The 25433-nt window shown below is 42.3% G+C and overlaps 1 protein-coding gene and 1 long non-coding RNA gene across 3 annotated transcripts in view; both read right to left on the reverse strand.

Moving 5' to 3' along the window:
• Nucleotides 1–164: 164 nt before the first annotated feature.
• Nucleotides 165–25433, reverse strand: part of LOC306940464 — a 687363-nt gene continuing 662094 nt past the window's right edge. Inside the window, exon 2 of the long non-coding RNA XR_013792022.1 lies at nucleotides 165–879. This is a non-coding gene — a long non-coding RNA (uncharacterized lncRNA). The remainder of the gene's footprint in view (nucleotides 880–25433) is intronic.
• Nucleotides 165–25433, reverse strand: part of pdgfrb (platelet-derived growth factor receptor, beta polypeptide) — a 51781-nt gene continuing 26512 nt past the window's right edge. Inside the window, exons 10-23 of one of the 2 annotated variants that reach the window (XM_079525250.1) lie at nucleotides 24652–24863; nucleotides 22267–22361; nucleotides 21465–21594; nucleotides 20876–20980; nucleotides 19392–19502; nucleotides 17548–17722; nucleotides 15113–15282; nucleotides 14395–14510; nucleotides 12545–12667; nucleotides 11212–11323; nucleotides 10666–10765; nucleotides 5857–5962; nucleotides 4937–5244; nucleotides 165–3081 (exon numbers count right to left, since the gene is read on the reverse strand). In XM_079525250.1, the coding sequence (XP_079381376.1) occupies nucleotides 2931–3081; nucleotides 4937–5244; nucleotides 5857–5962; nucleotides 10666–10765; nucleotides 11212–11323; nucleotides 12545–12667; nucleotides 14395–14510; nucleotides 15113–15282; nucleotides 17548–17722; nucleotides 19392–19502; nucleotides 20876–20980; nucleotides 21465–21594; nucleotides 22267–22361; nucleotides 24652–24863 (2014 nt within the window). In that variant the 3' untranslated portion in view covers nucleotides 165–2930. Of the gene's footprint in view, nucleotides 3082–4936; nucleotides 5245–5856; nucleotides 5963–10665; nucleotides 10766–11211; nucleotides 11324–12544; nucleotides 12668–14394; nucleotides 14511–15112; nucleotides 15283–17547; nucleotides 17723–19391; nucleotides 19503–20875; nucleotides 20981–21464; nucleotides 21598–22266; nucleotides 22362–24651; nucleotides 24864–25433 lie in introns of both variants that reach the window. The other variant, XM_079525249.1, reaches the window with a different exon arrangement.

Raw genomic sequence — 25433 nt, forward strand, 5'->3', positions numbered from 1 at the left:
GATTTCGGAAATTAAAGCTAAATATTTCCAAAAGTATAAAACATGTGCGGAGGTAATGCACATAATGCACACAATAATGCGCATAATACATTTGGCTGTGATCGGTCCAGCCATTTGCGTATAGATCTGGACACACGGACAGACAGACACACAGACAAGTCACAAACCTTTTGATAATAAACCTTTATTTTCACATCTGCAAAACATGTAAAATACTGCATATAAAAAATACATTTGTAAACGTTAAGAGAAGCTTTGGTATTTTTTTAGTGTTCTGCATCCTACATTGTGTAACATTACATAGAAACAGAGTAGCGTAACATTTTTTTTAAATGGTAAGTGTGTATGTAATGCAACTATAGAGCTTCTGTGAGTGTGAATATTATGCAAAGAAATCGACAATAAAAGAGTACCTACATTTACATTGTAAATGTCCTCAAAATGGCTTGCTAGGTTTCTTAACTACAATAGCCCTTCAAACCCCCTCGTCAACAAGTCACCTGAATGCTAAAACAAAAAAGACAAAATATCAGTTATTACAGTCAATACAAATAATCTGTTTTGTACCATTTTGTGCTAAGGCAGTGATGTGCTGAACTTGTAGCTAAAAGACTGACGTTATGGGTACTGTACTGTATGTCAATGTTAAAAATCTCTGAAACTGTGTAACTGAATCTAAAATCCTTCGATCAAGACTCTCGATTCTACCATTCTATCGCCTATAAAATGTACCCTTTACCTCTTTTGTGAATATCCATGTTTTCCTAAAACACGATAAAGTGCAACACTAGTACAGATGATCTGAAATATACAAAATTCACATATACTGTATAACATAAACATGTTTTCATCGTATGCACACAGAGGAACAGGCTATAGCTATATTTCCAATGTCTGCTTTCACTGCATTAAAAAACAATTCATAAAATCCCTCTCGGACTAATACCTACAGTACATAAGTACCACATTGTGTAACTCATCTCATACTTGAAACAGTGCATCTAGATTCTTCCCACATTGTCATGTCATGAAAATAACATTGAAAAGGGATAAACATTTATGAATATAATTGCTTACGTAGCATTGATAAAAAAAAGAAAGAAGTACAATTAAAAGTACGTGTTCACCCGTATGAGACTGCAGATGTTTACGGCTGTGGACAACTACATTGGTCTAATTTTTTTTTATATATTATAAAAGTGAATACACTGGCAGGACCAAGAGGAAGAACAATAATGTCAAAATCTATTGTACATATAAAACACTGACAATAAAGACATAAAAGAATGCAAGACCTACATCAGTGTAATCATAATAAATCCCTGACTAAAACACTGGTCATTCTAAACCATTTGGCCTGTTTCAACAAGTCTAGACGAATGTGAGGGAGTATTATAAAAGTTTGAGTTATGGCTAACCACTATTTTCGGTGAAGATATTTGGTGTAGAGGGGCGGGGGGAGAAGAGTGGACCAAGAAGAGAACCCCCCCCGGTCAACTAAATACTGTATTACTATGCCAAGAGTTTATGTGGTTTATTCGGTTCTACTCACATGACTGAATCTTATCTCGGATATCAGAGCATATTGAGCAATTTCACCATAGCTGTGATTTTTATGAAAACACAATGTCTGCAGACTTACAGAGATTTATTACCACGGTGATGTTTCAAGTGCGCAGGGCCCTTCTTCAGACAGATCTTTTACCCACAATGCTCTACTTCAGTTGTTCTTAAACGTTTTTTCATGTCAAGGACCCACAAATTGAGACTTACAGTATTAGCCTGCGGACCCCCATTTGAAAAGATATGCCAAGGACCCCCATAAGACAAGATTTTGTACGGTTCTAGCAGTGATTTTCAACTATTTTAATTCAAGGACCCGCAGTTTGACGTACATTATGGTACGGACCCCAATTTAGATTGTAAAATCAATGTTAATTTAACTATCTAGTTACAGTCCCATAAGGGTCCATTTGGTTCCTAACTATCTGTCATTTACCTGGGGACCCCCTGGAACTCCCTCAAGGACCCCTGGGGGTCCCCGGAGTCCGGACCCCACTTTGAGAACCACTGCGTCCACTTCACCATTTGTGATTATGACACAGGAGTGATAAGGAGCACTCAAGGAAGTGCTAGATTTCAAGATGGCCTACTGTACTCACTGACGTCTGCTACATTGTCTATTTGAGCTACATTCCATCTCCAGGAACAACATGAAGTTCCTCTATAAGGTTACAAGGTGTATGAAAAAGAAGGTAAAGACACCAACGTCATTTTCGCTATCGCGCAAATTCCAGACGGCAGATTCGTCGCACCGCGGGAGCCAAACTACACCCGGAAGTTCGGTGGAATCCATTGGAGTCGATGAGAGCCCGGTGACCAGCTCATAAACAAACACTATTTCTGAATAACTGAGACCTTTGTAAAGTAATCGCTTCTGGAAAAGATGTCTTATTGTCTGCTGTGTTGCTTTTTGATGTATACACTGTGTCCTTTTATAGATGTACTGTGTCTAAAGAGCACAAAGTACCTTTCTGAACCTAGTACAAGTATCACGAGATTGTCCACCGTTTCCTGTTTGGCGGCCAAATCTCGCGATACCTCCGAGACAGAAATGATACCTGCCGCTGTTTAGATGCCTCAATAAATGATGTACTGTGCACATTGAAAAGCAAGTGATTATAAAACAACCTGCGATATGTCTTCTTTTATGTTCCTGAACCGATTATATGACAAAGGTCGCAATTGTCCAGAAATAATGTTTGTTCACGACGAGCTGGTCCAACCGGCTCTATTCACTGCCATGTATTTCATGGAACTTCCGGTGTGAGCTTTGCCTCCCATGAAAGCGTCCATGAAAGTGCCGTGGCGTATCCGTCATGACGTCAGCGGCGCGTCTCTTCCTTCTGTAAATAAGTTCCTTGTAAGGTTTACAGGAAGCTGTCCTCCACATCGGGGGTCCCGCAGCAGCCCAGCAACGCATCTCTCTCCCCGGCCGCCTCCTGCAGGTCCTCCTCTGGGAGGGTCTCGTCTGTGTCCTGGGACATGTTGGAGTCTGTCTCCTCCTCCAGAGCCAGAGAGCTGAGAGTGGGCAAGAGAGAACGGAACACAACTTTAAAACAGTGGTGGTTCCCAAACATTTTAGCCCGTGACCCGAAAGAGAGATTAGACTTTTGCCCAGGACTCAAACTAGTGAAAATAGCAGATCTACAGTACACAAAAGCGCACAGAAGCGCACAAAAGTGCCCAAAAGCTCCCAGCGCATCGCGTTGTGAACTTGTACATCGGCTATTACTAGTTACTAGTCACTATTACTAATCACTAGTTCTTAATTATTATTATTTTTTATTTATGGAATTTCTTAGTTTTTGTTGGGTAGTTTGTTTTAAAATGTATTTTATTTAAAAGAAAACTTAATAAAATATAGTACAAATAATGTAGGAAAACAAAATGGGATTTTTAGCCGAGTCGTGCTAGTGCCTGGTAAATAATTAACTAAGTCAGTCAGTCAGTCAGTCAGTCAGTCAGTATGTATGTATGTATGTATGTATGTATGTATGTATGTATGTATGTATGTATGTATGTATGTATGTATGTATGTATGTATGTATGTATGTATGTATGTATGTATGTATGTATGTATGTATGTATGTATGTATGTATGTACTCCTTCTATTGGTGAACTACTGGATCTTCAACAAGATGCCATTCATTTTTTTGTTACAACCAAACAAAATTGTAAAGATCTGTATGCATAACGTATGACGATGACAGCACAGCAAGGTCAGTGTGAATCTTGATCATCAAAAGTCTTTGAAACTGGATCCCCATTTTCTCCTCATCTGTCACTAGGGGGCACTGTGAGTCCTAGTTGAAGACCAACTATAGGTTTCTGGAAGGGAACCCCTGTTGGTGTTTTAAGCAGTCTGTTATACTTTAGCTATTTTTGAAAAATCGTGAAAATGTGGCGCAGATCTTTGAATATGTATTCTTTCAGAGCGAAAGTTTTTGCTTAAATCTTTGCTTCTGGGGGGTTCCTGAAACGGCATATTTTCAGATGGGGGTCGGCGGCCAATTACATATATTTCTGGTGGTCCTTGACATGAAAATGTTTGAGAACCACAGATACAGAAACATCTAGTTTTTCAGAAAACCCAGATGAGTCTTATTAGGGGCTGCCCTGCAGTCAGACTGTACTACACACACAGTCACTGTCCTCATGTCTGCTGAGGTGGCCTTAATTCCTTCCTGGCAACATAAGACAGATTGTCTCAATTCAACATCTGGCTGCTGGGTCTGCATGGGTAGGTGTGTGTGCAAGAAAAAAAGGAAACCGATCTTGTTAAGCATAATATGCTTCCTCTTTCTTGCATATCCAGCATTTGGCAGCCATGTGTCTTGAAGGGCAGTGGTGTATAACTAAGTACATTTACTTATATTGTACTTAAGTACATTTTGAGGTAATTGTAGGTCTACTTTACTCAACTATTTCCAATTTCCAATTTTACTTTTACTCTACACTACAATTATTGAAAACTTTAGTTACTAGTTACTTTGTAGTTGTAGATACAATAATCACTTCATCACTATTACTAGCTATATCTACATTTCTGCCGACTTACAAGCTCACAATGTGTCGCGATCGTGTGACGCATTGTGAGCTTATAGATCGGCAATTTTCCAAAGATTTTTATACATTTGAAAACTTGAAACGGAACATTCTGCATAATGAGTACTTTAAGTACATTTTGATGCCAATACTTTTGTACTTTTGCTCAAGTACAATTGAGTACAATCTTTACTAGCCTATATTTGCAGTATTGACACTTTTACTTAAGTAAAACGTTTGAGTAGCCTCCTTTTTTCCACCACTGCTTGAGGGGGGCCGTGCCCCGGCCCGTGCATGTCTCAATGTTGTGGGCAGACCGTACTGTACCTCGCAGGACTTTCCGATGAGGGGATGTCGTCGGTGTCTGTGAAGCCTTCCTCCGGCTTGGGGTCTGGGATGGGAATGATGTATTCGTTGTACGAGGCCACAGCTTCCTCCTCGCCGTCGGCCTCCTGTCTGGAGTCTCTGGGGCTGGTGGCGGGGCTGTGTGGATCTGAAGGGGCGACGCTGCCCCCGGAGGAGGGGGGAGAGGAGGAGGCCATGATGGGGAAGGGATGAGAGGCCAGTCTGGGCTTGGTGCGGGCCACGGCTGGGTGGTCACTCTTCATGAACGTCTCGTTGACCTGGTTGTATTTCTGTCGTCGGAAGAACAGAGAACATGGGATCGGGGGGAGGTTAACACATGTAATGTTACCCTGTCGTCAGAGACACCCAGAAAGATACTGCCTCCCCCTGGCCAGCCGGGGCGCCTGATGGGAGGGGAAATGAACTGGTTGGATAATAACGTGTTCCTTCCACACTCTACAGTACATCCAACGGGGAAACCCCCCCCCTGTCAGGTGAAAAGAAGCAGCTTGGACGAGTCCTCATGCATTGAAGGAAGCATGAGGACAGTCCTTTGCTCTCCCCAGGTTGGCAGAGGGAGTGTAGCAGCCAGGATTACATTATATAATTGACACTGGGTGAGAAAATGAGTTGCAAAATCATGGGATAAAAAACAACTTGAGGAAAAAAAGACATCCAGAAAGAGGCTCAATGAGCTTTAGCTTTTTCACAAATACGTTTTAGTTTTAAGGAACCCAAAAAACATATCACACTTACACTACCTTTAAAAGAAAGGAAAAATGCATGAATGTTTGCTAGGGTTCATGTGGTGGAGAGAGGAGCAAAGAAAACAGGAATTATACCAGTGCTTGTGTTGCCAGGCGGCAGGCCAGCGGACTGTGTCCACTATATAAATAATGTACCTTTTTATATCCCTCCGACAGCATGTTCCCCATAGAGTGGACCAGAAAGGAGAACTCGGGTCTCTTCTCAAAATTCTCATCCCAGCACTTCCGCATGACCTCATAGCTGCAAAACACAAAATTGAGACAAAACGGTTATTCCATGTCTTTAATTCTGATATTACTATACACACATATAGTACACACAAGAGAGAGAGAGAGAGACAGTGTGAGCATAAAAAAGACAATTACAATTTGGATTAGTTTTTTTCTTCTTCTTTTGCGAGTCATGGATATGTCTGCGTCATGACCACGGCCTCTGTCCGTGTACAGTGTGCCCCTGTTTTGTCCAAATTATCCCTAATGTGTGTTAGTTAAGTGATTTGCAGTGGTGTAAAGTAACTAAGTACATTTACTTTACTTGAGTATTTTCAATTTCCAATACTTTTACTTCTACTCCACTACATCTCAGAGGCAAATATTGTACTTTTACGCCTTGTGGTTTACTGGTTTCTCCTCGACAGCAGAGATATAATAGTGTCATGCAAAAATAGAAAAAAATCTATTTTTTGCGACTTTCTAAAAGGTTTAGTTGAGGGTATTCCCGATACGATGGCACTTACATTTGGTCAGAGGCGTGAGCAGGCTTGGCCATGCGGTAGCCTCTAGAGCAGTGTTAATTTTGTTGACTAAGATTATTAGACTAAAGACTTAAGGCTCATTCATAGTCTGGATTTTCGGTGGTGAGGTGACCACCGCTCCGGTGGTGAGGTGACCACCGGAGCTGAAATAACGTTGAGTGGTGGTGAGTAAAAACAGAGAGAAGGGCTGGGGCGGTGGCGGTGGTTTGCGGCTCGTGACGTCATGTTGTAGGTCGGTGGTCACGTCACCACCGAAAATCCAGACTATGTATGAGCCTTAAGTCGACTAAGGTTTTTGATTGCGAACGCAGTGAGCATTTACTATGAGACCCAGCAGATCATGTCTGTCTGTCTGTCTGTGTGTGTGTCTGTGTGTCACGCTGTAACACCACCCGCCCACCACCAGAGGGCGCAGCTGTATCACACACAAAAACACACACACATGCACGCACACACACACACACACCCACACACACACACACACACACACACACACACACACACACACACACACAACTTAACTTAACTTAACAAAAAAACGTAACTTAAAAAAAACTTTACTTAAAAAAAAAACTTAAAAAGCAAATATTTAAAAAAAAACTTAACTTAAAAAAAACTTTAAAAAAAACTTAACTTAAAAAAAAACTTAAAAAGAAAAAACTTTAAAAAAAAACTTAACTTAAAAAAAAATCTTAAAAAAAATCTTAAACAAAATCTTAAAAAAACTAAAAAAAGAGAACTTTAAAAAAAAACCTTAAAAAAGTACGTAATTTATTAGGGACCAAGAAGTCACGCAGTGACTTTGGTCACTCTTTGTTTTTGTGTTTATTTTTCTTCTCCTTCTTCTTCTTCTTCTTCTCCTTCTCCTTCCGCCAAAAATAGCTGTTCTGACTGAATGGTGCAGTCGGTTTTCGCGAAACGCTGTAATCTGGTAGAGGGCCATGCCAAACGGTCAATATGCGAAGCCCAAGACGATTGGCCAAATGGTGGCGCTATAGCGCTCAATTGAAAATGCTAACTTTGAACGTGCATAGCTCATGAACCGTTTGACCGTTGGCAATGACACTTTGATACCCATATGCGTCGCCTCATGCTGAACAACTTCCATGTTCTGACTTTTGACCTCTGACCTTTAGATCACCCGCCATTTTGAATTATATGATCAGTACTTTATTTTATTCTCCTTCTGCCAAAAATAGCTGTTCTGACTGAACCGTGCAGTCGGTTTGCGCAAAACTTGTCAACATGATAGAGGACCATGCCAAACGGTGACTATGTGAAGCCCATCATGATTGGCCAAATGGTGGCGCTATAGCACTCAATTGATGCAAAACTTGCAAAACTTGCAAACGTGCATATCTCATGAACCGTTTGACCGTTGGCAATGACACTTTGATACCCATATGTGTCTCCTTATGCCGAACAACTTTCGTGTTCTGACTTTTGACCTCTGACCTTTAGATCACCCGTCATTTTGAATTATATGAAAAACAGTTCAAATGTAACTCCTCCCAGAATCTTTGCTCAAAATGCACGAAAACTTCTACATGTGAACTTTGGACGTATACGGACAAATAATCGTAGCAGATTTTTTCTAAGTGAAAAAATGAAGTTTTTATGAACCAATGAAAATTGCTGTTTTGTGAAAATTATTCTTCTGCCTCTAATACACACATATGCTTATGTCACTTTACTATGCGAAGCCCATCACGATTGGCCAAATGGTGGCGCTATAGCACTCAATTGATGCAAAACTTGCAAACTTGCAAACTTTGAACGTGCATATCTCATGAACCGTTTGACCGTTGGCAATGACACTTTGATACACATATGTGTCTCCTCATGCCGAACAACTTTCGTGTTCTGACTTTTGACCTCTGACCTTTAGATCACCCGCCATTTTGAATTATATGAAAAACAGTTCAAATGTAACTCCTCCCAGAGTCTTTGCTCAAAATGCACGAAAACTTCTACACGTGAACTTTGGACCTATACGGACAAATAATCGTAGCACATTTGTTCTAAGTGAAAAAATGAAGTTTTTATGAACCAATGAAAATTGCTGTTCTTATGCACCTAATACTTATATGAATACTGAATGATGTTACTATTTAGAATTAGTCAACTGACTGTGTCTGCATAGCTCAGTTGGTAGAGCTCTCGCCGTTGGACCACAAGGTTGTGTGTTCAAATCCGGGTAAAGACAACTCAGTGTATCCATTGTGTGCTGCAAGATTTGTGATGACTCAACTATAGAAATATTGAAGTAGATTACATTTGACCCATCAGGCACTAGGACATGGCATCACAATAATAGAGATACTAGTAACTGAAATAGTGTATTGAGTCAAATTTTGTAATAGTGTAATAAGTGTATTTAGTGTAATAGTGTAATAGTAGTGTAATAGTGTAATAAGTGCAATGTGTAATACCGTACTGTACTGTACCATACTGTGCTGTACCGTACTGTACCATATGGTACTGTACTGTACCATACTGTGCTGTACTGTACTGTACTGTACCGTACTGTACTGCACCGTACTGTACTGTACTGTACTGCACCATACTGTACTGTACTGTACTGTACCATACTGTACCATACTGTACCGCACTGTACCGTACCGTACCGTACTGTACCGGGACATGTTATGAGCATGTAGATCTGCTAATTTCTAAAAGTTTGAGTACTTATGCTGAACTAACACTGAATGATTTTCCTGTTAACAATGGAGTAACTGATTGTCTCCGTGTAGCTCAGTCAGTCGAGCTCTTGTCCTTGGACCGCAAGGTTGTTGGTTCAAATCCAGGTACCAACAACTCAGCCTGTGAGTCTCATTTGTGCATATTGTTGAACGCCCTGTGGGCCATATCAGTGAGATCAATAACTTTAAAGACTGGTGTGATAATAGCCACCTTATGTTAAACACCACAAAAACTAAAGAGATGATCTTCAATCCAAATCCATGGTTATGAACGATTGTCTGCCTAACACACACACGCATGCAGCCACGCACGCACGCACGCACGCACGCACGCACGCACGCAGGCAGGCAGGCAGGCAGGCAGGGGCAGGCAGGCAGGCAGGCAGGCAGGCAGGCAGGCAGGCAGGCACGCACGCACGCACGCACGCACGCACGCACGCACGCACGCACGCACGCACGCACGCACGCACTCACACACACACACACACAAGACATGCCTAAAATGAGGACACACCTTCTTGTTACCAAATCACTGAATGGTTTTACTGTTTACAATATAGTCACTGATTGTCTCTGTGTAGGTCAGTCAGTAGAGCTCCCGCCTTCGGTCCACAAGGTTGCGAGTTCAAATCCCGGTACCGACAACTCGGCTCGTCAGTCTCATTTGTGCATGTTGTTCTTATTGCGCATTGTTCTTCTTCTATCTTGGTCCCGCTTTATCGCTGCTTGCAGCTATATTTCTAATTGTTATTGCAATTTACGAGCTGCGTTCGCTTCCCGCGTTCGCGCGTCTTACTTGTATTTAGTCGACTAAGACTAGACTAAGACTAAACTATTTCAGAAGACTAAATATGACTAAGACTAAATGATGTGTTATTCAAAAGACTAAGACTAAGACTAAATAAAAAATATTCTGAATAAATTAACACTGCTTCAGAGTGCTATAGAACACTTACATTTGGTCGGAGGCGTGAGCAGGCTTGGCCATGCTGTAGCCTCTCTTCAGAGGGCTATAGAACACTTACATTTGGTCAGAGGCGTGAGCAGGCTTGGCTATGCGGTGGCCTCTCTTCAGAGGGCTATAGAACACTTACATTTGGTCAGAGGCGTGAGCAGGCTTGGCCATGCTCTCTTCAGAGGGCTATAGAACACTTACATTTGGTCAGAGGCGTGAGCAGGCTTGGCTATGCGGTGGCCTCTCTTCAGAGGGCTATAGAACACTTACATTTGGTCAGAGGCGTGAGCAGGCTTGGCCATGCTCTCTTCAGAGGGCTATAGAACACTTACATTTGGTCAGAGGCGTGAGCAGGCTTGGCCATGCGGTGGCCTCTCTTCAGAGGGCTATAGAACACTTACATTTGGTCAGAGGCGTGAGCAGGCTTGGCCATGCTCTCTTCAGAGGGCTATAGAACACTTACATTTGGTCAGAGGCGTGAGCAGGCTTGGCCATGCGGTGGCCTCTCTTCAGAGGGCTATAGAACACTTACATTTGGTCAGAGGCGTGAGCAGGCTTGGCCATGCGGTAGCCTCTCTTCAGAGCGCTGTAGAACAGCTCGTTCATAGGAAGGTCAGGATACGGCGTTCCTCCTGCAACGCAATGTGACGTCATTTAACAGCTCTACATCAGTGGTTTTAAACCCGAACGGCTATTTGAACTATTTAAAAATGTTTTTTTCAAAATAGTAAAAAAAAGGCAAAGAAGTTTAAAGACAGCATGGAAATCTGAAATAGAACAATGAACTGCTTTAAGTAGAATCTTTGTGCACAAGACAACCCTGAGCATGGAAATTGATATCTTACAGATGCTTCACCGTGTCATAGACTTACAAAGACGGGTGTGTGTGTGTGTGTGTGTGTGTGTGTGTGTGTGTGTGTGTGTGTGTGTGTGTGTGTGTGTGTGTGTGTGTGTGTGTGTGTGTGTGTGTGTGTGTGTGTGTGTGTGTGTGTGTGTGTGTGTGTGTGTGTGTGTGTGTGTGTGTGTGTGTGTGTGTGTGTGTGTGTGTGTGTGTGTGTGTGTATACGAGTGTACTGACCAAGGGTAAAGATTTCCCAGAGGAGGATGCCAAAGGACCAGACATCACTAAGGGTCGTGTACAGGTTATGGAAGATACTTTCTGGTGCCATCCATTTCAGGGGCAGGAAGGTCTACAAGGATAGAGAAAAAGATTGATTACCTGCACCACAAAAATCAGCGACCCTTCATTGCCAAGATGGAGCTACATCGCATAGTCCCTGGCCTGCACATACAGTACAGACAGACTGAGATACAGCATTGAGACAGCTTAGCATAATTATCAGTACTGACAACATTTTAGAGTAGACGCCACGGTATCAGGCGCTGTATGACAGGCAACATAAAAACTCACAAAAGGTTGAACACGGCCACGCCAACTCTGTTTCTATATTGTGTTCTACAGTTGGAGGCCATCGATATTGTCCTTTTCTTTTTGCTGAGGTTTGCGTGATCTGCGCAAAAGGGGCGGGAACCCCTTTTGGTGTTTTAAACATTATGTTATAATTTAGCTATTGAAAAATAGCAGATCTACAAGCTCATAGCTTGTAGGTCTGCTATTTTTGAAAAATCGTGAAAATATTTATTTCAGAAAACTGGAGGATTTAGAAGGATTTTTTAAAATGTTGCGGTCAGGCCTAAATGGGTCAAATGATAAGGGACAATATCGGTGGCACCCAACTGTATATCAGTGGTTCCCAAAGTGGGGTCCGGGGACCCCCAGGGGTCCTTGAGGGAGTTCCAGGGAGTCCCCAGCTAAATGGTAGTTAGGAACCAAATGGACCCTTATGGGTCCTTTAACTCTGAGTTAAATTAACATTGATTTTACAATATAAATTGGGGTCTCAGAGATAGAAATGCCATTAAATGGGAGTCCGTAGCCTGTTGCATATCAAACTGGGGGGGTCCTTGAAATGAAAATAGTTGAAAATCACTGCTAGAGCTGTAAAAATATTCTCTTATGGGGGTCCCTGGCATAATATTTTGTAATGGGGTTCTGCGGGCTAATGAGTGTCATTTTGGGGGTCCTTGACATGAAAAGGTTTGGGAACCACTGTTCTAGATATAATCCAGTCAGTCACTCACGCTGCTTTTAGAGATGTCTCTGGCCAGGCCAAAGTCACAGATCAATATAATTGATAGTTAAAATCCAGTGTGTGTCAGTCACTCACGCTGCCTTTAGAGATGTAGTTGGAGTCGTGCATGATGTCTCTGGCCAGGCCAAAGTCACAGATAAATTGACAGTTAAAATCCAGTGTGTGTCGTCAGTCACTCACACTGCCTTTAGAGATGTCTCTGGCCAGGCTAAAGTCACAGATCTAGTTAAAATCCAGTGTGTGTCGTCAGTCACTCACGCTGCCTTTAGAGATGTAGTTGGTGTCGTGCATGATGTCTCTGGCCAGGCCAAAGTCACAGATCTTCACCAGCTTGCCCTCGCAGATCAATACGTTCCTGGCTGCGAGGTCCCGATGGACACACTGGAATGGGACAAACAATACACTGACTTTCAACATGGTGTCCCTGTGTTGGGCATGTCATTATTGGGTCCCTGTGTTGGGCATGTCATTATTGGGTCCCTGTGTTGGGCATGTCATTATTGGCTAATGTTCAACATATTTCAACACGGTGTCCCTGTGTTGGGCATGTCATTATTCAACATGGTGTCCCTGTGTTGGGCATGTCATTATTTAACATGGTGTCCCTGTGTTGGGCATGTCATTATTCAACATGGTGTCCCTGTGTTGGGCATGTCATTATTCAACATGGTGTCCCTGTGTTGGGCATGTCATTATTCAACATGGTGTCCCTGTGTTGGGCATGTCATTGTTTCAACACGGTGTCCCTGTGTTGGGCATGTCATTATTCAACACGGTGTCCCTGTGTTGGGCATGTCATTATTCAACATGGTGTCCCTGTGTTGGGCATGTCATTATTCAACATGGTGTCCCTGTGTTGGGCATGTCATTATTCAACATGGTGTCCCTGTGTTGGGCATGTCATTATTCAACATGGTGTCCCTGTGTTGGGCATGTCATTATTCAACATGGTGTCCCTGTGTTGGGCATGTCATTATTCAACACGGTGTCCCTGTGTTGGGCATGTCATTATTCAACACGGTGTCCATGTGTTGGGCATGTCATTATTCAACACGGTGTCCATGTGTTGGGCATGTCATTATTCAACATGGTGTCCCTGTGTTGGGCATGTCATTATTCAACATGGTGTCCCTGTGTTGGGCATGGTGTCCCTGTGTTGGGCATGGTGTCCCTGTGTTGGGCATGGTGTCCCTGTGTTGGGCTGGGCATGTCATTATTCAACATGGTGTCCCTGTGTTGGGCATGGTGTCCCTGTGTTGGGCATGGTGTCCCTGTGTTGGGCATGTCATTATTCAACATGGTGTCCCTGTGTTGGGCATGGTGTCCCTGTGTTGGGCATGGTGTCCCTGTGTTGGGCATGGTGTCCCTGTGTTGGGCATGTAATTATTCAACATGGTGTCCCTGTGTTGGGCATGGTGTCCCTGTGTTGGGCATGGTGTCCCTGTGTTGGGCATGGTGTCCCTGTATTGGGCATGGTGTCCCTGTGTTGGGCATGTCATTATTCAACATGGCGTCCCTGTGTTGGGCATGTCATTATTCAACATGGTGTCCCTGTGTTGGGCATGTCATCCCTGTGTTGGGCATGTCATTATTGGCTAATGTTTGCGTTTTTTGTCTTTGTTACTATCTCAGTTAATCATATAAGTATAATAATGACAACTATTGGCTTTGTTATTTGCCCCTCTTTTTGTTTGTCTGTTGGTCTCTCTTTTCTTTAATTTTCTCTTATTTTAATGTTTTTAGTTATTCTTCTTGTGTTGAACGTTGGGACAGCCCATGCCCAGATTAAGATGTACTGTACTGTACTGTACTGTACGCTGTCAAAATGAAAAAATTTAATAAAATATAATAAAAACTATACTAAAAAATACTATAAATTTAAAAAAAAGAAAAATAGAAAAATGTGACAGTGTCGCACTAAAGCACATTTTAGTACGTATGAAATAGGGCATTTGTTTATGAAAAACATAACATACCGTTTAACATCCATTAAATAAGAAGGTTTCAAGGTTCATGCCCAACAAGGACAATATATAAAATCAGGTAAATAGGCTACATCACCAAGCCAGTGTTTACAGAATAACAGACGTGATAATATGATATCCTACGTTCTTGGAGGCAAGGAACTCCATTCCCTTTGCAACTTGGTAGCTGAAGCCCAGCAGGTCATTGTAGCTGAGTGTGTTAGAGTCACTGATGACCATCGACGATTCCACCACGGAACCTACAGACAGACAGACAGACAGACAGACAGACAGACAGAGACAATTATACTTCTGTGTGTCCTCTGTTCACCCTGCGGTCAACTTGATCCCTATCGTGGCGTCCAACCTTCCATGCATAAACATTCACAGTCATACACGCATATAGACATTTAAACGTGCAGGTCACCATGCATGCAGACATACACATACCTGACCACACCACATAGTAACCAGTAGTGGTGGGAATTGGGAAAAGTACCCAAAGTTTTTTTTCTTTTTTTCATTGAGTATAATAATGGCCGAAATGCATATAGGACTGAAGTGGTTTATGTATACATTTTGTAATAATAATCAAAATCTACAAAGGAACTAGTAGCCTAACTAAAGTTTTCAAATAAATGTAGTGGAGTATAAGTAAAAGTATTGGAAATTGGAAATACTCAAGTAAAGAATACGTCAAAGTTGTACTTAAGGGGCGCATTCGGAAATTCCGCACCGGAGCGCACTCGCCTATTAGTTTGCATTGCACAGTGCGCTCAGTCAGTGCTCTATTTCCGAACGCACCCAAATACAGTACTGGCATGCATTTACACACGCACGGATAAATGGAGTGAGCTCTAACCTTGTTCCTGGTAGAGCGCCTCCTGTTGGTAGGGAGACTCGTACGGAGACGGTTGGATGTCTGCGTATTTGATGGTGTCGATCTGCTCCTGCATGGGTACATAGATGGAGGGCTCGTCCTTACTCATGTCTATGTAGCCTCCGTCACACTCTGAGCCAAAAGACACGTAGCTGGAGGGAGAAAAATACTGTTATACTCATGTCTATGTGAGTGTTGTTTTCGTCGACTAAAACTAAGACAAAAAATGTTCGTCGACTACTTTTTTCACTGCCGAAAACTAAATGGAAACTACATGAAAACTAAGCTATTATGACTACATTTCCGTCACCGCTAAACCCCTTATCCCTAAACTTTGCCTTTTTTACTATTTTGAAAAACATTTTTGAATAGTTCAACTAGCCAATCTACATTGACAGTTAAAATGGGGCGGCGGTGGCTCAGGGGTAGAGTTTCCGGATGGTAACCTCAAGGTCGCCAGTTCGAACCCGGGCTCCCCCAGAGTTAGTGTCGAAGTGTCCTTGAGCAAGACACTGAACCCCTAATTGCTCCTGATGTGCTGGTTGGTACCTTGCATGGTTTCCGCCGCCATCAGTGTATGAATGTATGTGTGAATGGGTGAATGTAATGCACAATCTATGTAAAGCGCCTTGGATAAAGGCGCTATATAAATGCACCATTTACCATTTACCATTTACCAGTCTACGTCTATTAGTCTACGTCTAATAGACGTAGACTGGCCATTTTAACTATTCAAAAATGTTTTGCAAAATAGTAAAAAAAAAATAAAAAAAAAAGTTTAGGGATAAGGGGTTTAGCGGTGACGAAAATGGAGACCTAAATATACTGACAATTTCGGCAACAAATAAAAAGTAGATTATAATGTCAGGAAGGGACTAGTGGACAAGAGATCTAGTGTAAGATCGGCTATTTTTAGCATATCAAAATCAGTCATTATGACAGGCATCAAGGCCCGACAAAATACATTTTAGTCGACTAAATCACCTGTAGATTTAGTCGACTAAAATCTTATGATATTTAGTCGACTAAAACTAGACTAAGAGACTATGACTAAAACTAAAATCTAGTAAATTTGCTGTCAAAAACAACACTGGTTTATGTAGCCTCCGTCCCACTCGGAGCCAAATGAAACGACACGCAGCTGGAAGGAGAAATAAAACAGTTTTTGCTACGTCCTACATAAGAACGTCACTTCATGCTTTCCCTGTATACTTTCAGATTTTTGGGTCCGATGCACTCCCAATTTTGGAGCACAAATTACCGATACCCATGCATCGATCACCGATATTTGGAGTGATGTTGATGAATTGGTCAAACTTATATTTCACATGTTTCTATATTTTAGAACATTACATTTTGAAGCAAATTAAATACATAGGCCTATAGTAAATAAACAGAAATACGTTTTTCATAGATACAACATTTTTAAAGATAATTATTATTGATTAACTTTAATAATACAATTAAAAGGCATTGTTATAAAACTAACACATGGACTTCACTTTTTGAATATTGGATGAGGCACGACTTGGATTAGAGCTCCCCCTACTGGAGAATACTAGTAAGGATTAAGGGTCCATTTGGTTCCATTCGTATAGAATTACAGACCTGTAAGGTCTATTTAGAGACCCTCAACGTCTGGACTCTGTTTTACCATGAATTTAATCTCTATATATTTACATGTTCTATATTGTTGTGTAGTGTTTTGTTGTTGTTAAATGGTAAATGGTGCATTTATATAGTGCTTTTATCCAAAGCGCTTTACATAGATTGATAGAAATTGGTCTGCACCCATGGAAAAGTGGTTTAGTGGAGCACAATGTAAACAAGCCTCTGTCTTTTTGTCAATCGTATCAATCAATCAATCAATCAATCAATCAATCAATCAATCAATCAATCAACTGGTCTATATGACTCTTGAGGTTTGTGCAATGTGTGTGCAGTAGGGCCCCTTTTCTTTTTTTTCTTTTTTTAAATGTTTTTGTTTTGTGGCTTTCTCCTTTATTTTATATTTTTTATGGAGGGACAGACAGTAGGCTGACAGGAAATGGGGAGAGAGATGGGGGGAAGGCATGCAGTAAAGGCCGTCGGGATCGGGAGTCGAACCCGCGGCACACTGCCAGACTGGATTACCAGCCAAGGTGCCTGGACCATTGAGCCATGGCCCAGTAGGGCCCCTTTTCTACCGGGGTTGAAGCGGTTCTGTTCTTTTTTCCAAGCTAATTTTGAGCCAAATGAATTGGTTCAGATCCCATGGAACCACAAAATACTTCTTCTTGCCCTGAAGTGGGAACCAACCTGGGCGTGTCACTATTCAGGTTGGAAGATGCAGATGTGATCATTAGAAAAAAACGGAACCAGTGGAAAACAGGCCTATGTGTTTGTGCAGTTATAAAGGTGTGCTCGCTGCTGCTCACCCTTTCCTGTGGCTCAGTGGGGTACTGCTGCTGCCCACAGAGATATCGTGGCAGCTGGAGTCTCCTCCCTGGTTCTTCTCAGCAACGTGGTACTGCAGGAAGCTCTGCTTGTTCCTGTGCAGGTAGTCCACCAGGTCCCCATAGCGGCAGTACTCAGTCACCAGGTACAGAGGACCTGGTTGGTACAACAGGAGGTACTGACTGTCATTAACAGGTAATCCACCAGGTCCCCATAGCAGCAGTACTCAGTCACCAGGTACAGAGGACCTGGTTGTGGTTGGTACAACAGGAGGTACTGGCATTAACTCAATTATAAGCAACGCTCTATAGAGCGTCGCAGTCCCACCCCCTACCATGGACCAGGAAATGAATCCCAATGCATTTTTCCCATAGACATTTCAAAAAGTATTTATTTAAAGACGGTTACGCCGCGGACAAAGCCAACTCGAGTCGTGACAACTCATGACAACACAAACAATATTTTGGACCAAACAAATAATTACAAAGAAGAAAAACAACAAAAAAAGTGTTGTAACCTGCCGTTTTTTTCTTCTTTCTAATTATTTGTTCGGCCCCAAAAATTGTGTTTGTTGTCATGATTTGTCACGACTCGAGTTGGCTTTGTCCGCGGTGTAAACGTCTTTAAATAAATACTTTCTGAAATGTCTATGAGGAAAATGAACGGAGAATCATTTCCTGGTCCATGGTAGGGGGCGGGACTGCGACGCTCTATAGGGTATAGGCCACGCGTGACCCTGGAATTTGTATCGTGCTAATTAAAGTAACAGGAATAGCAGGTAGAAACCTGGCATTTACTGTACTTGAGCGGTGCCCGTCGGGCACTGGCATGGACCTTTTATGCCCATATATGGAGTTCTTTGTCAGGCATGCCCAAATATGGAGTCTATGCGATGTCAGAACAGGCCAGCTCCATATGGAGCCTGGGCAGAGGCCTTTTGTGGCGGTTCTGGACAACCGTGGGTTCGACCGACTCGACACAGGGCAGCTGCACTCCCCGTGGGGCTATGGAACGCGTGTGTCAAATTTGAAGTCGGCTTGGCGAACGGTCCTCGAGTTACATGGAGACACACACAGAGACGTGGCACATAGTACATTTTGAGACCAATACTTTTGTCCCTTATACTGAAGTGCAAGGAATTTAGAATTTCTATTTCTTTTGTATTTCTACATTGCAGTATTGATGCTTTTACTTGAGTAAAACATTTGAGTAATTTTTCCACCACTGGAAGTTAGTGGGGGATGTCACCTTGTTTGTTGCATGCTCCCATGCAGCAGGTTGACAATGTTGAGGTAAGGTGACTCACCGTGTTTGGTGCAGGCTCCCAGCAGTTTGTTGAGGTAAGGACTACAGGTGACTCACCGTGTTTGGTGCAGGCTCCCAGCAGGTTGTTGAGGTGAGGACTACAGGTGACTCACCTTGTTTGGTGCAGGCTCCCAGCAGGTTGTTGAGGTGAGGACTACAGGTGACTCACCTTGTTTGGTGCAGGCTCCCAGCAGGTTGTTGAGGTGAGGACTACAGGTGACTCACCGTGTTTGGTGCAGGCTCCCAGCAGGTTGTTGAGGTGAGGACCAGAGTAATATAGAGTGACGATACTAGCGTTGACTCCCATTGTAACAATGGAATGCGGAAGTGCTCATTCTATCTCAATGGGATAGTTCCAGCCATAGGAGCAATGTTTGGAACTATAGGCACCCGCTTTGCGGCGAGATCAAAGCGTGTCGCTACTCTCCTACTCTACACTCTGGTGAGGACTACTGATGACTCACCTTGTTTAGTGCATGCTCCCAGCAGGTTTTTGAGGTGAGGACTACAGATGACTCACCTTGTTTGGTGCAGGCTCCCAGCAGGTTGACTATGTTGAGGTGAGGACCCAGGTGACTCATAATCTTCAGCTCAGACATCAGGGCCTGAGTCTCACTCCTCCTGGCCGTGGCTGCATGTCAGAAGGGAGCAAGAGAAAATAAATAAATACAATTTTGAGGTACGTATACTTTACTTGAGTATTTACAATTTCCAATACTTTTACTTCTACTCCACTATACATCTTGGAGGCAAATATTGTACTTTATGGCTGAGCTCACACCTTTCATGCAATTCTCTGTGCTCGTTGGGTGTTGTGTCATGGCCGCCCAGCGGCCCAATGCATTTCCAATGGAGGTCACATGGTTTGACCCAACATTGTGTTGTGTGAGGGGGAGGGGCGGACGACTGCGCCCCTCCCCCTCACACAACACAATGTTGGGTCAAACCATGTGACCTCCATTGGAAATACATTGGGCGGCCATGACACTACCCAACGAGCATCCAACGAGCACGAGAATTGCATGAAAGGTGTGAGCTCAGCCTTAGGCTGAGCTCACACCTTTCATGCAATTCTCTGTGCTCGTTGGATGCTCGTTGGATGCATGTTGTGTTGTGTCATGGCCGCCCAATGTATTGCCAATGGAGGTCACATGGTTTGACCCAACATTGTGTTGTGTGAGGGGGAGGGGCGCACGACTGCGCCCCTCCCCCTCACACAACACAATGTTGGGTCAAACCATGTGACCTCCATTGGAAATGCATTGGGCCGCTGGGCGGCCATGACACAACACCCAACGAGCACAGAGAACTGCATGAACCGTGTGAGTGCACCCTCACTCCGCTACAATTATTTGAAAACTTGAGTTACTAGATACTTTGTAGGTTTTGATTATTATTACAAAACATGAATCACTTCAGTCCTATTTATACATTTGGGCCATTCGAAAATAGCCGATGTACGAGCTCACAATGATGTGACGCATTGTGAGCTTGTAGATCTGCTATTTTCAAAAGATTTGTATGGATTTGAAAACTTGAAATGGGACCTTCTTTATAAGTAGTGCTTTTACTTTTGGTACTTTTAAGTACATGTTGATGCCAATACTTTTGCACTTTTACTCAAGTACATCGAGTATTTCTATATTGCAGCATTGATACTCTTACTTAAGTAAAACATTTGAGTACTTTTTCCACCACTGAATAAATAAAGAGAGTATGAATGGAGGCCAAAGAAAGGTAGCTATGAGAACAGGAGTAGGGGGGAAAAAACATAAATTCAACTATGGTGGGCCAGCCCAGAGGGAATCATGCTGCCTCACAGAACAACAAAATAACACGTTGGCTGACATACCAGGCCCAGGTTGGCAAGCAAACTAAAGCACATCGGGGTGTTGGGATGCATTCTGCTCCTGCTCTATAGTCTGTATAACATACGAATTATATTTGCTGTATAGACTTTGGATGCTAAAGCGCAGCTAGGGTGGAAAATGGTATACATCTTACATTTGAGCATTTTCACAGCCACCTTTGTGCTGGACTGGGAATGGCCGAGACCATAGGCAGTGGCTTCGACCACCCGGCCGAACGCTCCCGATCCAAGAGTGCGACCTGCGAGACAACACAGTGGAATCAATGAAAGAAATGAAAAATAAACAGTTGGAGTGAAACATTCCGCCATAAACTGAGGGCAAGGAAACGTCATTGTAATTCTAACTATATTACCTACCACATTACATCAGTAAGGCTAAAATGGATCCACTTTAAGACCTATATATGCTGTTTGATGCACAGTGAAAATAGCTGATTTACAAGCTCAGAATGCGTCGCATAGCAACTCGTTATGAGCTTGTACATCGACTTACTTTAGCTATTTTTTGGATGCCAGGGTTAATGCAGTTAAATTACAAAACACATGATCTGTGAGTTGATTTCAGGTAGCACTATAATGTGAATAGATTAAATCAGCATTAATGTCATTAAGTAAATGGTGCATTTGTATAGTGCTTTTATCCAAAGCGCTTTACATAGAGTGTGCATTACATTGAGGTCATAGGGGAGATGAATGGGGTTACATTGAGAAGCACTGCCCTACCCAGCACCAGGTTGTCTCTGGGCATTTCCCAGGCCAGGTCATAGGGGAGATGAATGGGGTCCACATAGATGTATTCATGGCCATCCACACTCACAGACTCAATCACCTTCCATCTGATCTCATACCGAGGCTTCTGGGAACAAACCAACAGATTTGGTCAAAAGATTTGTTAAAAAACACACTCGTACACAAACGTGAGTGGTGGTGGAAAAAGTACTCCATTTATTTTTATTTAAGTAACAATACTGCAATGTAGTAGAAATACTATGTTATTAAGTAAAAGTGCAGAATTCAAAATGCACTTGAGTAAAAAGTACAAAAGTATTGGTATCAAAATGTACTTAAGGTTCATGCATTGTGAGCTTGTGTAGATCGGCTATTTTCAAATGTCCGAAATGTATATAGGGCTGAAGTGGCTAATGCATGGTTTGTAATAATAATTAAAATGTAAAAAGTATACTAGTGAATAGTAGTAACAAAAGTTTTCAAATAAATGTAGTGGAGTAAAAGGACAATATTTGGATCTGAGATGTAGTACAGTAGAAGTAAAAGTATTGGAAATTGGAAATACTCAATACAAATACCTCTAAATTGTACTTAAGTACAGTATTTGAGTAAATTTACTTAGTTACTTTCCACCACCTCAGATCACATATTACACTCGTACACAAATGTAAATCTTCCTCATTGCTGACTCTTAATATTAATATAGTCTTAATAACTCTTTTGGCTCAGCATTTTTGGTGAATTATGGTAATCAATATGTTTTGCTATTATAATGGCGATAGTGAACAAGTCTAACCTTCCTCCAAACGGCGATGAGGATGATGATGGAGATGATGATGATGACTACCAAAGCCAGAATGGCAGCCAATATGGCCACCTGGGAGAAAAGTGCTTTAACAGAAGAAAGAAGACAGCATTTAATAACAAAGACTTTTGAAATGTAGTTATGACTCTTGTACGCATGCAGTCACATCATCAAACTGTAGGCTGTGAATCGTGATAGTGTATTTTGGTCAAATGCAATGTTGAAACTATGACAAAAAAAAAGTTTGTCGACTACCCTTTTTCAATGACGAAAACTAACAAAAATGAGTGCCGTGCTACAAGCTTTTAGATCTGCTATTTTCCAAAAATCTTTCATACTGTATATATTCTTTCATTTTTAACTCAAGTCTTTGTTTCTGGGGGGTCCCTGAAGCAAAACATTTTGAGTTGGGGGTCGTCGGCCAAATACCTTGACATGAAAAACATTGAGCACCACTTATATAGAAACATACGTTTTCCAGACAATTGTCAGGATTTAGAAGACATTTGTAGACTACTAGAATTTCGCGGGCCTTCGGCCCGCTCATCCTAACGCGGTGCGTCGCAAATGGGAAGAAGGCAATGGCAACCCATGATGTTTTCATTTATGCATTTGCTTGGAAAGCGCAAAGTTGCCAAGCTGGCTGAGTGGCCCTGTTTGGTTTTGTGTATGTGCGTATGAAAGCGAGCATGGCAAGGCGCAGGAACAGTATACTGTACTGTACTGTACTGTAAGTCTTTGTACTGTACTGTAGTCATGTGTACTGTACTGTACTGTTCTCTGTACTGTTGTATTAGTGTTTTTTTATTATTATTATTATTACATGGATTAATATTCAGATGTACTGTACTGTACTGTTCTCTGTGCTGTTGATATTATAGTTCGTAGTGTTGTGTTATTATTTATTATTATTATTATTATTATTATTACATGGATTAATATTCTGATGTGAGCTTTCTTTCTGTACTGTACTGTACTCATGTGTACTGTAGTGTTCGCTGTGTTGTTGATATTATTGTTGTTATTAGTGTAGTGTTGTTATTTATTATTATTATTATGATTGAAAGAGCATGGCAAGGCGCAGGAACAGTATACTGTACTGTACTGTACTCATGTGTACTGTACTGTTCTCTGTACTGTTGTTAGTGTTGTGTGCTTATTTATTGTTATTATTATTATTACATGGATTAATATTCTGATGTACTGTACTGTTCTCTGTACTGTTGATATTATAGTTATTAGTGTTGTGTTATTATGTGTTATTATTATTGTTATTATTACATGGATTAATATTCTGATGTGAGCTTTCTTTCTGTACTGTACTCATGTGTACTGTACTGTTCTGTGCTGTTATGATTAGTGTAGTGTTGTAATTGTGTATTATTATTATTATTATTAGCGTTTTGTGGCGTGTGTGTGTGTGTGTGTGTGTGCCATGTCAGCTGCATCGCGAGGCGATCCAAATTCCCCCCCCCCCGCGCACGCACGCACACACACACTGTACGTAGCTGTTTGTTGTTGCAGCGCGCGCGTGTGCGTGTAGTGTTGTTGTTGGGTATCCATATATGCGCCTGGGTTTGTCCCGCTTGTACCACGCCAGGTGTCGACGCGGTCGTGTTAGCATTATGGTAAGTGTCCAAGTTAGAATCAGAGTGTGCGCTGTGTAGTTCTTCTTCTTCTAGTAAACAGAAGCCGTGTGTGTGTCACACCAAAAGTGGTGACCTATAGAATCCTGTACATAGAAGCATCACGCAATCGTCTCCCTCCCTGTGTGGGTCACGTGGTGGGCTGTGAGCCAATGGGAGAGGGAATGTAGTGTTGCCAGGTCCGCGTATTGTAAGCGAGTGGTAGTGTGTGTAAGTAGCGTGTTGAATGGCATTTTTTTTGTGCTTGTTTTCATAGACGTGGCAACAAATTAGGCGGGGGTGTCGGTGCTTGTGGCGTGTTTGTGTTTATTATTGATATTGATGTTGTTTGCGAGTGTGGACGGGAGCCGGCTGTAGTGGCAGTGCGATGACAGTTTTTACGCGGCTGGTGTCGAGTGTGGCCGTGCGGCGCGACATGAGGAGATAGGGAACCAACGACGCGGAGGGTAAGTGTGTGACGTGTTAGTGTGTTGTTGCAGTGTGTGTTGCAGCGTGTTGCAGCGTGTCAGTGACGTAGTAGCTGGTGCCTTTTGTTCCTGTCCTGGGGACACCTTTTGGGGACACCTTTTCAATTGTATATAAGATATGGTCTCAAGTCTCAATGGGTTAAATCGTTAATTGCAATGATTTGCGTGACAATTAATCAACTTAAATGCAACTTCTTGCAAGACCTCTCAAGAAAAAAAAACAGCTACTGTTGGACACTATAGCTTGATGATAAAACACCTACTGTTGGACACTAGCTTGATGTCGCGCCGGTCCATCCCTCCCTGGTTCGTGGCCTCACAGCGCACCATGACCTGCTGGGGTTTGTGGAAGGTCACCTGACTGCGCACCTGGCCCACCTTTCGGCTCTCGTTGTAGCTGACGTTGGTCTGGATGCTCACGGTCTCTAGGTCAGCCACCAAGGGCCGCCAGACTGCAGACGTGTTGTTGCTACATCTATAGTTCAGGTCAAAAATAAAACACAAAGGTATTAAAGTCAATGATTCTCCGGTCTCCTAAACAAGCTTTTTCTAGTGGTTAACAGTGGTGGGATAAAGTACTCGCATTCTTTACTTAAGTAAAAGTACCAATACTGCAATCAATGTAGAACTAGAACTACAAGTAAAAGTCCAGAATTAAAAATGTGCTTGAGTAAAAGTAACAAAAGTATTGGCATCAAAAGTAGAAACTACTCGTTATGCAATATGTCCCATTTCAAGTTTTCAAATGTATGAAAATATATTTTGAAAATAGCAGATCTACAAGCTCACAATGCATCGCAACGCAATTTATTACTCAAGTACATTGTGATTACCGGTCTTTTTGCGAACGCAGTGAGCATTTACTATGAGACCCAGCAGATCATGTCTGTCTGTCTGTCTGTGTGTCTGTGTGTGTGTCACGCTGTAACACCACCCGCCCACCACCAGAGGGCGCAGCTGTATCACACAACGCGCGCACACACACACACACACACACACACACACACACACACACACACACACACACACACAAAAAAACTTAAAA

The sequence above is a fragment of the Electrona antarctica genome, assembly GCF_951216825.1.
Source record: "Electrona antarctica genome assembly, chromosome: 1".
NCBI classification, from domain to species: Eukaryota; Metazoa; Chordata; class Actinopteri; order Myctophiformes; family Myctophidae; genus Electrona; species Electrona antarctica.